At 33.7% G+C, this 15969-nt stretch overlaps 1 protein-coding gene across 1 annotated transcript in view; it reads left to right on the forward strand.

Moving 5' to 3' along the window:
• UBR3 (ubiquitin protein ligase E3 component n-recognin 3 (putative)) overlaps positions 1-15969 on the forward strand; it is a 201642-nt gene that overhangs the window by 146013 nt on the left and 39660 nt on the right. The window contains exons 29-30 of the mRNA XM_012650681.1: positions 1434-1519; positions 15061-15163. Of these exons, the coding sequence (XP_012506135.1) occupies positions 1434-1519; positions 15061-15163 (189 nt within the window). The remainder of the gene's footprint in view (positions 1-1433; positions 1520-15060; positions 15164-15969) is intronic.

The raw sequence follows: 15969 nt of genomic DNA on the forward strand, positions 1-15969 counted from the left end.
TCTACAGATAGGCAACAGAAGATTTGTGAAAACAAAATATATTGATCTCATTTATATTCCCTTGATGAAGGAACACATGCTGGCCTCCGCTCGCTTTCTGTCCACTAATATGAAATCCTTGTCCCTGCTTCCTTGCTGGTAGGTTTTTAGAAGTTCAGTGAGCAATGCAAATCTCCTGAAGGGTGGAAAATTCCCTTGTCACACAGATGCCCTTATCAGCAGCAACCAGATGGAGCTCTGAACAGGAACATTATCAATGTTAAATTGCTTCCCCCCCCCCCAGTAGAGAGGATTAAAACATTCCTTTAGAAATGGGTGGCAAATGTACAGACTTAGGAATATTAATATTTTTAACAGTTTGCATTTATGAGTAAATATATGAAAATATAATTTCATAACATTGTGTTCAAAATACAACCAAACCAATTCAAAATGTTTGTTTTAAATGAAATGGGATAGTAGTCTTTCTTGAATTCACTTGCACAAAGTAAGCTTGAAACTGCCTTTTTTTAAGGGGAGGATATCTCACTATTAGTGTCAAATGCATATGTTGGATATAAACTAGTTAATTCAGTTTTGGTTATAAAAAAAGATAATGTTTAAGTTTATTAATACTATTGAAGTAAAATATAATTTAAATAATCTCAGTTTTTTTTATTATTTTGGCATAACTGGTTCTTTTATTGTTACTGTTTTTGAGTAAATCTTTAGATTCTGCATTAGTTTGCTTTTTGGAGTGTCTATTTATTAATTATTGCTATTCTATAAGCTAATCATTCCTAAATACCTTCCAATTTCCGATCTGTATGAACAGTACTGATGTTTAACCATGTCAGTAGTTACACAATGTATTTTAATAAAATTGTATTAATAGTTTTAGAAGTCCATAAAAGAGACTGCTGTTAATTATATGTGTTGTTCATAGCCACTTCAATATTAGTGATTTTTGTTTCTTAATATTGATTTCCAGATACCATCTAAGCTCCAAAGAGTGATAACCATTTCTCTGATATAAAAATTGGTATGCCCTTGTGTTTTATATGACAGTAAACACCTACCCAGTACCTGACAGTGGGAGTACAAATTCTTTGATCAGATTCTCATGCAGGTTTATGAAATATGTTGCAGGTTTTTTCCTTAAGGCCTAGTTTTTAACATTTGCCAACAGTTGGGACTTTGCAACAATTAAACTGTGATGTGTGCAATTTTTTGCAGGTATGAATATGAACATGCAAGTAAGGGTGGATAAACTGGTTTTTTAATTTCTAAATATCAGATAAAATATTATTACTGATACGTATAAACTGTGCTTTTGCAAATAATAAAGTTAAAGAACTTTATTATTTAGGTTGATTCAAACATGTTGATAAAGCAAATTAAAAAGAATCTCTTCAGCCTAATGACTGAGCTATATTATAATGCATTACTTACAGAACCAATTTGGAACTTGAATTGATTCATCGAGGAGGCAATTTGTGTTCAGGTGGTGCAAGCACAGCTGGCAAAAGGTCTTGTTTAAGTAAGTACTAAATAGTGCTACATTTTAAAAAAATTCTATTTATGTCATTTTTGAAAGCAAATACAGGCAAAATGGTCTTTTGGTATATTTTCAAATTCTGTTTATGTTATATATACTTTAATGTCTCGTATCTAGAAAAATCATATGAACATTTAGCTCTTTCTAGACTATGATTATTTAGTAAATAAATGTCATACAAATTGGTCAGGTTTACATATTTCAAAATTAAAACTGTATTATTTGCAGCAATAAAAAATTTGTCCTAAAACTTAAATTCTTTTAAAGAATTTTTACATTGAGTTGATTTAAGAAAATCTTTTTATAAAGACAGTTTATGTTGTCTACAGATTTCCATTATATTGTTATTATTAATTAATGAAGATATTTGTGCTGTATTTTGATGTGTGTATTAAAATATATTAAATTATGGATATTTGCTTTTATTTATACATATACTTTGTATTATAAAATGAGCATGATTCTTCAATACTGTTTTGTAAATAAAGGTTTATTCGAGAAAGAGTAATTTGGAAGTTAATGTAGGTTTTTTATGAGCATGATTTAGATGCTATCACTATTTAGTCACTGGTTAGAGAGTTAATGTGAGCGCTAGGAGTAGTGTTATTTAATGTCACAATATAGCTCGTTATTGGCCCTTTATCACTGGAGTTGAATATTACCTAATGTGATAGGGAATAAAATTTGTTTAAGACACATAATATATTCTTTTGAAAAATGGATATATTTTCTTAAATACTAAAAATAATAGTAATTATAAAAATTATCAATACATACTGTTTTTGAAATAACTTCAGAAAGTTTAAGTAATTTTGGATTGATTTGAGAGCAAAGAAGTAATCAAAAGCACCTTATAATTTCTAACATAAAAATACAAACTGAAATTTCAACTTATTTATTTTTAAAATTCCTATACGTTGTATTAGATTGATATTTTATTTTGGATTGTCACTTGATTCCTAGAACGTAAGGTTTTGGAAGTTACTTTTTACCAAATATTTAGTATTACATTGACACCTTGATGTACTTACATAAACCCTATTTATACTCAGTGTTTTAGTAGTATGTTTGAAAGCAAAAGTTGTTGACATGTAGGAATTTTAGTTTCTAATCTATTTGAATTAGTACATACTATCATTTCAGTTATATAAATTGTTCTTTCTTGTTAATTTATTCTTGATTCATGTCTGGCATTGGTTGATAATATTTCAGAAACTGTTGTATTAGAAAGTGTTTAATAAAGGGATTTCTGTTTTGTGTTTAAAAAATCTACTTCATTTTTTTCTCTGAGGCATTTACATTTATCCAGGGGCTTCTAAATGATGAATTTATCCAGAATCCAGAAAATAGCAAAATTCTAATGGCAACCATTTCAGTTACCAGACTTGGTTTTAATTTAAATTGTTAAATTAATACTTACTTCTAGACTTTTGCTTCTTTTTTCCCCCGTCTAGTGAATGAGAGATTATGCTTACTGTGCTAATATGGAAAAGATCAGGATGAAGTTCATCATAAATATAAGTTAATATTGTTTTTAGTTTCAGTATGATTTATTATTTTTCAATTGCTTATATGTTATTTATTTTAATATTAATGAGTAGCCCTATAAGTCATGTATGTAGAATAGATTGTATGTTCTATAAAATCCCACTGTCTTACAAGTGTATGAACTTAATGTATTCGTTATTTATTCAAATTTAATTCAAACCTAACTTAAGTTGAACACCAGGACTTAAATTGGTGATGTTTCATAGAATCTCAGAGCAAATATCTCATTTTTTTTCGTATTCCAGTATAACTTCAAAGATATTCTTAAACAAAAAGGTCTCACTCTTGCTCAGGCTGGTCTTGAACTCCTGAGCTCAAACAATCCACCCACCTCGGCCTCCCAGAGTGCTAGGATTACAGGCGTGAGCCACCATGCCCGGCCTCTTGATGAAATTGAAGATTGATCTAGTCAGGAAAACTTTTAACAAATTTTTATCTGGAAAGGATTGAGTAATGACTGTTATAGAATTATGGACACACACAGACACATGCACACACAGTGGGAGAAGGAGAAGATTATTTTTTCTGTAACATTGAAAGCAGAAAATATTATTGGCCAAATTTATACTGAGAAATCAAACAAAATTGAAGTGGAATAATGCCATTCAATACTTACATCTTTAAACAAATTTTTAAGTAGTCGAGGTAAAGTTACCAATGTCCAATCAAAATAAAAATTCAGTCCTAAAAATGTGTCTGGGAAATTTTCCACAGTAAAAATTGACCAAAATCAGTTCATATAGCAGCATACTGTGGTATTTTAATAATACCTTACATTTGTAGTTTTAAAGTTTATAAAATGCTTCCACATAAATTATTTATTCTTTAGAATGACCATGTGAAATAGGCGTTATCTTTCTTTCGTAGAAAAGGAAATTGAAGTTCAGAGTGGTTGATTGCCTTGCCAAGTCACACAGCTGTAAAATGTCAGAGCTTGCACTTGAACCCAGCTCTTGTGACTCTAAATTCAGTTATGTACTACATATCCCCTGTTCTTCAGTATCTCAAAGGATGCGGAACCTTTAAGACCTTTTGCCCATGTCCTAGTCAAAGACATCCTACTATACACTGTTGCATTGGCATCGTTCCAGGCTCTGCCATGCTAACCTTCCTGTTTATCATCTGTTTTCTTTTGTCAACCTTTCACTGCGAATCCTATTTTTGTTTTGGGCCACCCCTTCAGACATTTTCTCAAGTCCTAAGTCCTTCTTCCCTTGATACCAATTAGTTCTCCTTTATTCCTCACCAGTTGTTGGCTGGTTCCCCTTTGCTCTTGCTGTAAGCCATCTGCATCAGCTTCCATTTATAGCACTGCTCCTGATTCTTGGGCAGAGCTCTAGACGTCCTTATCTACCAGGTGAGGTCAGGCATTTAGGACCTTGTGTTCAGCAGATGAGACTGGTTCTAGCTAATTTATTGTAAGATAGAAAGTGTTCAGTTCTAAAGAGGCCATGGATGAAGTTCTAGGAAATTTGGAGGTTTCTGATCATATCTGTCTGGTGGAATCAGTGAGGCTTTTGGTGCACATGGCATTTGAGCAAGACTTTGAAAGATAAGTGAGCTTTAGAGGTTTGTTTTTTACTAGTTGGTATGTACACTGATAAGTATCACCAACTTGGTTAGCAACATATGTAGGACAAAGAAGATATAAAAATTGAAGACATACTTTTTGTTAAGAAAAATATTTTGTTAATGTTAATTTCTTCATTCAAGTGATTTAAAAGTAAATATGAAACTCCATAGATTCTAGTGAAGTTCACATGCTTTCAACATATTTTTGCCATGATATTCTTAGTATATTTTTCAGGTAGAAATTATTGAAACCATCAGTGATGTCATTTGATAAATTATTAATATTGGAGTATAATATAAAAATTATTTATCTTCAGGTAGGACATTTTTTCATGTCTTTGGGTCTTGAGACATTTTGCTTGTTACTGTAATTTAACTGAGAAGCTACACACAATTCATGTCTCAAATGGATTCCATAATTTTGTAGAGTGATTAAAAATCTTTAGTCAAGAGAGGCTAAGGCAAACCTTTGTTTTGACATTTTTATTTGGGAAGTTCTGACTTAATTTTGATATAATCTATGATCTTATCAAGAAATGATGCATAGTCACTACAGTGAATAACTTTTACATGTGTTGGTTGTTCATAGCAAGCAACCCAGCTTAGATCTATGAGGCAACTTAAAATGGTTTAGTTGCTCAAAGAGTGAATATTTGGTGAATTTAAAATTACAGAAAATTATTTTGACATTAATTTCTCCCTGCAGCAAGGCTGCATAAAAATATTGTTGAATAAGTGATGAGTTTTCACAAAATTACTTTTAAGTAGTCTAGCCTTATTCTTTAGCACTTAGTGGCAAAATTCTGACCTTGATGACTTACTAAGGTCTTTTTCAAATTTAAGGATTATGAATTCTACAAATAGTTTGAATCATGACTTTTGTTCTATTTTTTGTTACCATAAAAAAGGAAAGAAAATTTGACTATTGAATTATAATTTTCAAAATATATAAATTAATACAAAATATGGAAATTGCCTCCTGAGACTAGTGGTCTGTCACATTTGATTGTTAAAAGCTGATTTTGTGGTATTTGGAAATGTTTTCTGTTCTGCCAAGCAAGTTGCTTGAGTCTCGTCGTGTATTTAAGGCCAACATAAAAGATACATGTGTAGTGGAAAAAGCAATATCAAACGACAAGTCACAGACATGTGCTTAGGCAAGACATTTTATGCATTTGGCTTCAGTTTCCTCATCTATAAAATTATGGGTTACTCGTACACTGTTGGTGGGAATGTAAATTAGCACAACCACTATGGAAAACAGTATGGAGATTCCTCAAAAAACTAAAAATAGAACTACCATATGACCCAGCAATCCCACTGCTGGGTATATCTCCAAAGGATGGATATTCAGTATATCGAAAAGATATCTGCACTCCCATGTTTATTGTAGCACTATTCACAATAGCCAAGATAATGGAATCAACCTAAGTGTTCATCAGTGGATGAATGGATAAAGAAATTGTGGCAGGATATGCACAATGGAATATTGTATAGCCACAAAAAGAATGAAATACTGCCATTTTCAACAACATGGATGGATCTGGAGAACATGTTGCTAAGTGAAATGAGCTAAGCCCAGAAAGACAAATCTTGCATGTTCTCACTCATATGTAAGAGCTAAATATTAAAAACAATTGATCTCAGGGAAACAGAGAGTATAATGATGGCTACCAGAGGCTGGGAAGGATAGCAGGGAGGGGAGGGCTAAAGTGGGGATGGTTAATGGGTATAAAAATATAGTTAGATAGAATGAACAATATTTGATAGCACAACAAATTGACTATAATCAGCAATAAGTTAGGATGTACTTTAAAATAACTAAAAGAGTGGAATTGGAATGTTCCTAACACAAAGAAATGTTAAATGCCTGAGTGGATGGATACTCCAATTACCCTGATTTAATTAATTCACATTGTATGCCTGTATCATTCACACGTACTCTATAAAGATACACAACTATTATGTACCCATAATAATTAACAATAAAAATTTTTAAAATAAGTAAAATTATTGGATTAGACTGGATGATTTATGTCCTGTTCATTGTTGTTAACTCTGTTTTTTGCAAACCTGAGGCTTTTTTCCCCTCTGTTAGTTAGCATTATCAGCATTCATCATGAAAGCTGGACTAGGAGTTATACTCTAGCAACTTTTAGAATTATACTTAAGATGATCTGCAGTCATACACTATAGAATACAGCAAGGCTTGGGTTTTTGTTCTTTTCTTTTGATGCTTTTTACAGGTTCAGAAGATTTTGGTATTTTTTATTTTGCTCTTCATTTTAAGTAATGCATAAATAGAAAAATAAAGGCTGTCAGTGACATAGCATGATAAATAAAATCAGAGTCTTTGAGCTAAAAGTTACTTAAGTCACCTAGTCTAAATGTTATCTAGCTTAGCCGTATTTTACTTACTATTCTGATCATTTACTCTCTCCTTGAACACTTTCAGTGATAAGGAGTACTTTTGGGGTAGATGAGGGACTTTGGTAAGCCTTTTAAAGGATGGTGATATTAAGAGGCAGGATAGTGTAGACTAGACAGAGAGTGATATTTAGGACAAAGTGCTTGGGTTTGAATCCTGACTCCATCCTTCACTAGTGGGCAGATGGTTTAGAGCAAGTTATTTAACCTCACGGATTCTATTACTCATAATATCCAACCAGAGGATTGTTTTAAGAACTCAATTTTATAGTATGTGTTTCTTCATAGATTATAAATCTCTACATTAGTATTTCTACTGCCTCAGCACTATCATTATCAAATTGGGGGTGTAAGAGCAATTTTTAGCTCAGTTTTTTGTCTTAGTCCAGTCAGGCTGCTATAACAAAATACCATAGACTAGATGGCTTATCCACAACAGATAATGTATTTCTCACAGATCTGGAGGATAGAGTCCAAGATCAAGCTGCCAGCAAATTCCATGTCTGTTGAGGACCTGCTTCCTCATAGATATCTGTCTTCTGACTGTAACCTCGCATGGTAGAAGAGGCAAGCGATTTCTCTGGGGTCTCTTTTATAAGGGTGCTAATCCCATTCATGAAGCTCCACTCTCATGACATAATCACCTTTCAAAGACCCTCGCATACTATATCATATCATCACCTTGGGGGTTAGGATTTCAACAGATGAATTTGGGGGAGACATAAACGTTCAGTCCATTGCAGTCTTTTTAAAAGCACTTAACAAACATTCTATTGACCTGTTAGGAGATGAGGTTAGGACAGGATAGAATTTATTCCCATCATAAAGTTTATCTATTGGGAACAAAATACATTGTTAATTTCAGGAGTCCTGAGGTAGAGGGATAAGAATGTGGCATGAAAATTTGAGTTAAAGGAGTGGCTTTAACTCTTCTTTAAGGTCTTTCCAAAGGTCCTGTGATTTGAGGCTCAGGTAGCCAGGCCTTTCTGTATTTATAATTTGGACATTCCAGGAACTAAGTGCCATAGATAATAATTTCCACTAGCAGGGTGAGGGCTAGGGGATCCTGTAATCTTACTTGGCTTAGGGCAGGGCAGCTCCTTTCTTCTGCAGTTAGCTTGGACACCCTTTACCCCCGTTTTAAATTAGGTGCTTAAATAAGACCTGGATTCATAGAGTGTGTCCTCTTTGGTAAGGAGGAAATTAGGAGTCCTAAGAACTGATCTTTCTCTTCCCCTTTCTAGCACTACTATATGCAGAAGCAGAATTGTACCTCTTTCTGCCCAATATCATCCGAAGCTATGTTGTATAGGAGAAAGGGGAAGGCTTCTAGTCACTTAAACCTTAAAGTAGAAGGAGGACAATTTTATGAAGCTAGTATTAATACTTGTGGTACTTGAGGTAACCAGAGGGATGGCGGCATAATGTGCCTGGGAGTGAAGGCATGGGAACTCCAGGAGGCAGGAGAGGAACACAGCATGGAAAGTAGCAAAGTACTAAAAACAGCCTTTTCCTTCAGTATTTTCCCTTTCTTACATGGGGAAAAGACCTCTCCAAAGTAAGAAAAACTTCCCCGCCCTATTCCTGAACTCATGTGTGCCCTTATTGACTAGAGACAACATAGAACACAATGCTGGAAAGAACACTGAGTTGGAGTTAGAAGACCTGGATTCTAGTCCTATTTGTTATCTGCTGGACTTTAGGGAAGTAACCTAACTTTTTACCTTATTGTGGAAATAGGGATGATGATACTGACTATCTAAAATATCTATCATGGTTAATGTAATGATGAAATGGCATTAGATATATGAACTAAAGTATTTTATATATAATGTTATTTTATTATATATAATAATTATTAAACTTGTCTGTTAACCCTTTAAAATTCTACCATAACTGTCACTTTATTCTCTGCCCTGCCTTGCCTAGAGTGTTTAGTAATGGGATTGAAAGAGATGAGTCAGCTCCTGTCACTCCATGGCATCAACCTCCTCTCTCTTGGTCCCTACAGATACTCCCTTCTTAGAGGTATTCCCAGACCTCATTTGAGGAGTTCCCTCTCAGCTCTCCATGGCTCTCCATGGCTGACTTCTCAGAGGAACCAAAGGAAGCTGGCTCTGCTTTGAGAGGTGTATACTCATACCTATTACATTCACTCTAGGATAAGTGGGTCAGAGCCATTTCCTCACTTTGATTATTCAGTTACAGAGAATTGGAGAATTTTTTTTCCCCATGGTAACTAGAGAGTCATTTGGCTAGTTGAGAATTTTTTTCATTGACAGTTATTTAACCAGTGATGATGGAACTGATAAGACTGAAATCGTGAATGATCTGCATCAACAAATGCAGATGCAGTTAAGTTTACCTTAGGTATATTTCAACAGAAGCACAATTTAAGATAGCCAAGTATTTAAGGGTAACTCTTCTCTTTAATATATATTTATATCTTAATGACCAGTATGAGTATGAACATCTGTTTCAAAGGTATTTAAAAATGTTTTTTTATTTTTTATTCTTGTATATATTCATAGGGTATAAGTACAATTTTGCTACATTGATACATTGCATTGTGGTGAAGTCAAGGCCCTCTGTGCATCCATCACTGGAACAACGCACATTGTACCCAGCAAGCAACCCCCCATCATCTGAAGATTTTAACATACAACAACTTGGTGTTTGGTTTCTTTATTTGAATATTCCTGAGGTCATAAGAATTGGCACAGTGATAGTGTTTCGCACGCGCATGTGTGTATGCGTGTGTGTGGTGTGTGTAGTATTCATAGACATATATATAGAACTCTTAATTATACAGTAAATTTAGAGTTATAGTTTTATAGTTTTTTTAATAGTTTTTCTTACCTTAATGTTCATAAAGATAGAAGGGATTATTAAATCTTACTTTTTTGTTCCAGCTAAGAGTTCTTAAGTTCTTATTATTAAATCTTAGGGTTTTTTTTAAGGATAAACCAGTCTTTCAATGTTTTCTCAGTTTCAGTAATGATGTGTCTGTCTTGTGATTAAGCATATTATAATACTTTAGACTTGTCACAGTTGTAAAAATTTGATTTAGTATTGCAGAAAATAGAATTCTTTGTCCCAGGTGAATTGTTTAGGCAACCAGCATGGGAAAGAAGATGGTAGGAGCAAGTAGGTCAAGCACCGCTTTAGCAGTTAGAGTTGAGAGGTCAGTCTCTTTTGGGGCAGTGAAAGTAGGGCTGATTAATTGGCCTACTTCTTAGCTGCTGAGCCAATGTGTCATTATGACAGAAAGGAAAAAGTATAAAACCATCATGAATTTTATGTGTATATGATTTTTTCCATAGGATTATGTTATAGTTATATAAATATAATATTCAGCCTATTTTAAAAAATCCTATTATATGTTAAATACGGTGTCAGCCTAGGAGGTACAAAGATGTAAAGACGCAGTTGTCTTCAGGGAGCTCTCATCATCTAATAGGAGAGGAAAACGTGTGAAAAGTAGTTACAAGGCTGCAGCTAAAATAAAGTTAACACAAGATATAGAGAATGCATAAAGGGATGATCAGATCTTTCTGCACAGTCAGAGAAAACCTTACAGAGGAGCACATGAACTGGCTCTTCAAAGATGCATGGAGTTTGCCTAGAGGACAAGAGGGTTCTATTCTTAGCTGAGAGAACAGCTTGCAAAGACAGTGTGACAACATGACACATTGGGAAATACTTGAGAAGGGAAAGAGAGGAAGGAAGGTTAAGAAATAAGCCTGGGCTGGGAATGGTGGCTCCTGCCTGTAATCCTAGCACTCTGGGAGGCTGAGGTGGGAGGGTTGCTTAAGCTCAGGGATTCAAGACCAGCCTGAGGAAGAGCAAGACCCCATGTCTACTGAAAAACAGAAAAATTAGCCAGGCATCATCACTGTGCCTTGTAGTCCCGGCTACTGAGGAGGCTGAGACAGGAGGATCACATGAGCCCAGGAGTTTGAGGTTGCTGTGAGCTAGGCTGATGCTACGGCACTCTAGCCTGGGCAACAGAGTGAGACTCTGTCTCAAAAAAAAAAGGAAGGAAGGAAGGGAAAGAAAGAAAAGAAAGAAAGAAAAAGAAGTAATAACCCTGAAAATGAAGATAGGGGCTAACTCATGGAGGGCTTTTTATGCCCATTCTTTCAGTGACTCACCAATCAATTGTGAGTTAATGTGAATAGATTTATTGTTTAGAGGGATTGGAAGGGTGAAACAAAAGGCATACAGCTGAGTGAGCATTCTGTTGATTAATCCAGGCGAAAAATGATATAGTGGCAGAGTGGAGCAGAATAGGATGGATCATAGGAGGCAGAACCAATAGGATTGATAATCAGTTGGATGTGGAGGGCAAGGAAGTGGGAAATGACTGCTAAGTTTTCTTTCAGATGTTTACATGGGCACTGTTTTCATTCATTCAAATATAAATTATAAAAGGAAGTGAAAATTAGAGCTGGGTTGGGCTATTTAATCAAGTTAGTTTGGATATATTGATTTTGAGATGCCTGTTGAACATCTGAATTACTAGAGACCTTGCGAATTGTAAACTTACAGGTAGAAGTGGAAGACATGGGCATGAGTGAAGTAGTGTTTACTGAATGAGAGGACTAAAAAGGGATCCCTTTTCCTTTCTTATGGGAAAATGTAACCTTTTAAGTTTCAATAAATTACAGAAGAGCACATAAAAGTAATTGAGAAGGAACTGGAGGAGAACCAAGGAAGAGTGGTACCAAAAATTAAGGAGAAGAAAGAGAAGAGGGTTAAGCATGTATGTTAATATTTGTTTATGGAGTGGTAGTTTTATGTGGAAACCTTATGTTTCTGATTTATCACAGTCTCTCATTTTAGTTATAAAATCTCAAGTTTACAAATATTAAACTTCTTTCATATTTGTATATGAAATAAGAAACCATGTATGTATTTAGAAACCATGTATGTGTATGTATGGAAACATACCATGTATATATACACACACACACATACTGCAGATGTATGTTATTACTGTAACTACTATTACTATATAATAGCCCAGAAAGACGATATCGTATCCGTTTTACAGAAAATAAAGCTAAGGTTAGGTAATTTAAGGACACATAGCCAATACAGAGCTTGGATTCAATCCAGGACTTCCTGGCTCCTACTAGACATGGTTCCTCTTATATATGGGTTGAAATCACAGCACACTTACAAGTAAATTTAATGATGTTTTTCATTTCCAAACCCTTTTACAAATTTAGATCAAAGTTTAGAGTTTTAAAATGTGTTATACCAGAAAAGGAGTTAATTATCTATTCTTTTTTTGCTCTTGTTATTCAAAATTTTAATCATATGCTTTCTTTTTTTTTTTTTTTTTTTTGAGACAGAGTCTCACTCTGTTGCCCTGGCTAAAGTGAGCATATGCTTTCTTGATATAATTATTTTTCAACTTTTAAATGTCATGCATGTAGTTGGTATTTAATACATTTTTTTAGTTTTTATCTTTTTGATTATGATCATAGGTTCTCCTCATCCTGTGTCTTCAATATTTATCTGGGATGAGAGGTATTTTTGCTGCTAAGTGATTATTAGAGTTCATTCTTACTAATAAGACTAAATTTTGAAAACATAGTATATTAACATAGTGAAAGATATTAATGTTTATTTGGTCAATTCCCTGTTTTCTATTGAAGTTTTCTGCAATTTTTAGTGTTATTTTTGAAAGATAGATAGACCTCATTAGAATGTTAATTCTTTGGTTCTAGTTAAAGCTAATACTGAAGACTGTTGTGGTATATTGTATTAATAGATTTAGAAGATGACTCAGGATTACAATCTCAGTTTTCATAGGAATAGGAAGGTGTGTTTGTGAAAAAAGGAATTTTATACTTTTAACCATAAAAACTCCAAGGAGAAGTGGGATGGTAGAAATAACTAAGAAGTAGCAGCTCTTGAATTGTATTCTTATCTTTTCCAATAACTGTTAGAGTGACCTGGCAAGGTAGTTCCTTCTCTGGGCCTATTTCCTCATCTGTAGAATGAGGAGATACACGAAGATGAAAAAGTTTCCTTCTAACATTTTGAAATTTTTTAATTCTGGTAGGGACTAGGAAAGTAGGCTGATTGTAACATTATTTTCTGTGGTGGCCATGGTTTCAATGCAAAACAAGTTAGTACAACTGCAACTTCTGTGCTTTTGATTAAATCGGGCAAGCTAGGATGATTTGCCTTCATCTTGAAAGGAGACATTAAAATGAGCTCTTTGACCCACTTAACACCTATATTAAAAGAATGCAAAACTCCCTACCTTGAAATTTGAGATGATCTTAATATTTTTCTGCTAGAAGACTTTAGTTTTTTAAACATTTATAGGTTTTAATCATTAAAACACTTTTTATTATAAAGTACGTACTTAGTAAAAATAATATCATGTATAATTGACTTGAAATAAAATAAAATTTACCAATATGTCTGTTCTCATCATGTTATTCCTCTGCTAAAACTTCCTTTTTCTCAGTGTCATCCATGGACCCAGGTTACTGGAAAAACTGGAAATTTGGGAAACTTATTTGTCTCAAAAGGGGGGGAATAATAATATTAACTATCTAGTAGAATTTTTGTGAAAATTAGTTGAGATAATCGATGTAACAGAGTGCTTGGAACATAATAAGTAACTCAGCTAGTATTAGCCATTAATAGGATGAAGAAATTTTATAAGAGACTATACGTGGACTTATAAATAGGAGATGAAACAGGATATTTAGATTCGTCTGTTATGAAGAGATCAGATTGAAATTTGACAGAAATGTGTTTTTTTTACCCTACCCCACAGAATGGATGTTTATTTTGCTCAAATTATTACTTTCATGTTTTACAACAGCTTCCCCAAACTACTACCACTACTACTGCCACACACACAAACACACACACACACACACACTCTCTCTCTCTCTCTCTCTCTCTCTCTCTCTCTCTCTCTCTCTCTCTCTCTCCCACCCACCCCACTACACCCTACCCCACGCCATCCCACATAAGAGTTACATTGATGAATCTTGGGTAAATTGTCATAAAATATAATTAATTTCTAAGTCTGTTGCTCAGGTTTAGCTTTGAGTATTTTGATTTAGAGAATTAATGACAATAGATTTGTGTCATTCAGCTAATTTTTCTCTGGATTTAAGAATTCAGTCATATGTCAAGAGGTATTTTCTCATTTTCTGGAATATAACTTTTGATTTGCAAATATCTTTGAGTATTTGTGGCAGAATAATTTAATCCAATTCTTGTTATTTGTACCCAAAAAAGAGGGCATCTGATACAAAAGCAAAACTTAGACTTTTTCCCCCCAACCAATTTTAAACAAAAACTTTTCTTCTAAATGTCATGAGCAGAATTTTGTTAAAAGCTAAGATTGGTAGGGCAATAATTGCTAGATTATTGCTATAATTCAGATAGAAATTAAAACAGCTGGTTTAGTACTTCTAAATAATACTCTTCAGTTGTTTTTTCTTCATGTTGAATCAAAAGATGATGCATTTGATGATTCAGTCTAAACGAGATTTAGGGGAAAATATTAGGTAAAGGAAGAACTTCAGCTAACAGCGATTTGTTAGAGCATTAATTGTCCATATTGCCCAGGGAAAGGGAATTGAATATAATGGTAAATTTTGGTTAGGAGGAGACCACAACAGTGAGAAGTACAAACTGGCAAGGCTGCAGCATAAAGTCAAAAGTAGTTCTGTGACAAGGGATGAAGAAGACAAATCATTCTTGTATTAAGATTGAACAAAAGAATGGTCCATATTCTAGTAGAAATGATTTGGATATATATTTTAGAGTTTACCTTAAAAGAGAGTGTGAAATAATTGGGACTTAAACTTGGTGAATTACAATTATCAGGATAGGAAACAGATTTCCTTATGAAATAACTAGAAATTTTGTCTGAATTTTGTTCTGGAAGAATTGTGTGAATTTTCTAATTACCTTTTCTTTAATTTATTCAGATCAGCTGTTTCACGTATTGGCTTTGCACATGCGGCTTTATAGCATCGATTCTGAGTATAATCCCTGGAGAAAGCTCACCCAGTTAGAAGAGATGAATTCACTGTAAGTATTATTGAAAGATTAAAATCAATTAAAACTCCTTTAGAAAAATAGTTGGTAAGTATAAACTAGGACTGAAATTTCTATATGAATGTGTAATTTTTTTCACATTTTCTTTATGAAAGAGAAATACGTAATAAAAATTGAAAACAGTTTACCATTATACTCAGTAAATTGCATAAAAATTTCTAGTACGTGAGAAAAATTTTTAAAGAATCTCATTGATTTTTATGCAGGTGAAACATTCAAGTAGAGGCACATAATGGCTGGCTGTCCCTCTTTTTTTAATTTCCCATTTTTTTTTTTAAGTTTTTTTCTTTCTTTCTTTCTTTTTTTTTATTTCAGCATATTATGGGGGTACAGATGTTTAGGTTACGTATGTTGCCCTTGCCCCCGTAATTTCCCATTTTTTATTTGTATATATTCATGGAATACAAGTGCAGTTTTGCTGCACTGATATGTTGCATTGTGGTGAAGTCAGGGCCTTCAGCACATACATACACCACTGAAACGATGTACATTTATCCACCAAGCAGCCTCCTATCATCCACCTTTCTTTTATATTAGAATTGATGAGTGGGCTCAGGTAGCCTTAGTCTGATACCTCCGTTGTAATGCTCCCCATCAGTCTTTCACTTAATGGTTTTAGCAACTCCTGATGATTCTTGCCTAAATCTGTTATTTCATAGGTGCTATAAAATAGTGATTTTAGAAAAAGCTTACCTAGTTAGAAGAGATGAATTCACAGATGAATTCACCTTCCATTTTATTAGATGGAATGTTTGTATAAAGAACTTTCTCATATTGGC

Source organism: Propithecus coquereli, unplaced genomic scaffold, assembly GCF_000956105.1.
Source record: "Propithecus coquereli isolate 6110/MARCELLA unplaced genomic scaffold, Pcoq_1.0 Scaffold34, whole genome shotgun sequence".
NCBI classification, from domain to species: Eukaryota; Metazoa; Chordata; class Mammalia; order Primates; family Indriidae; genus Propithecus; species Propithecus coquereli.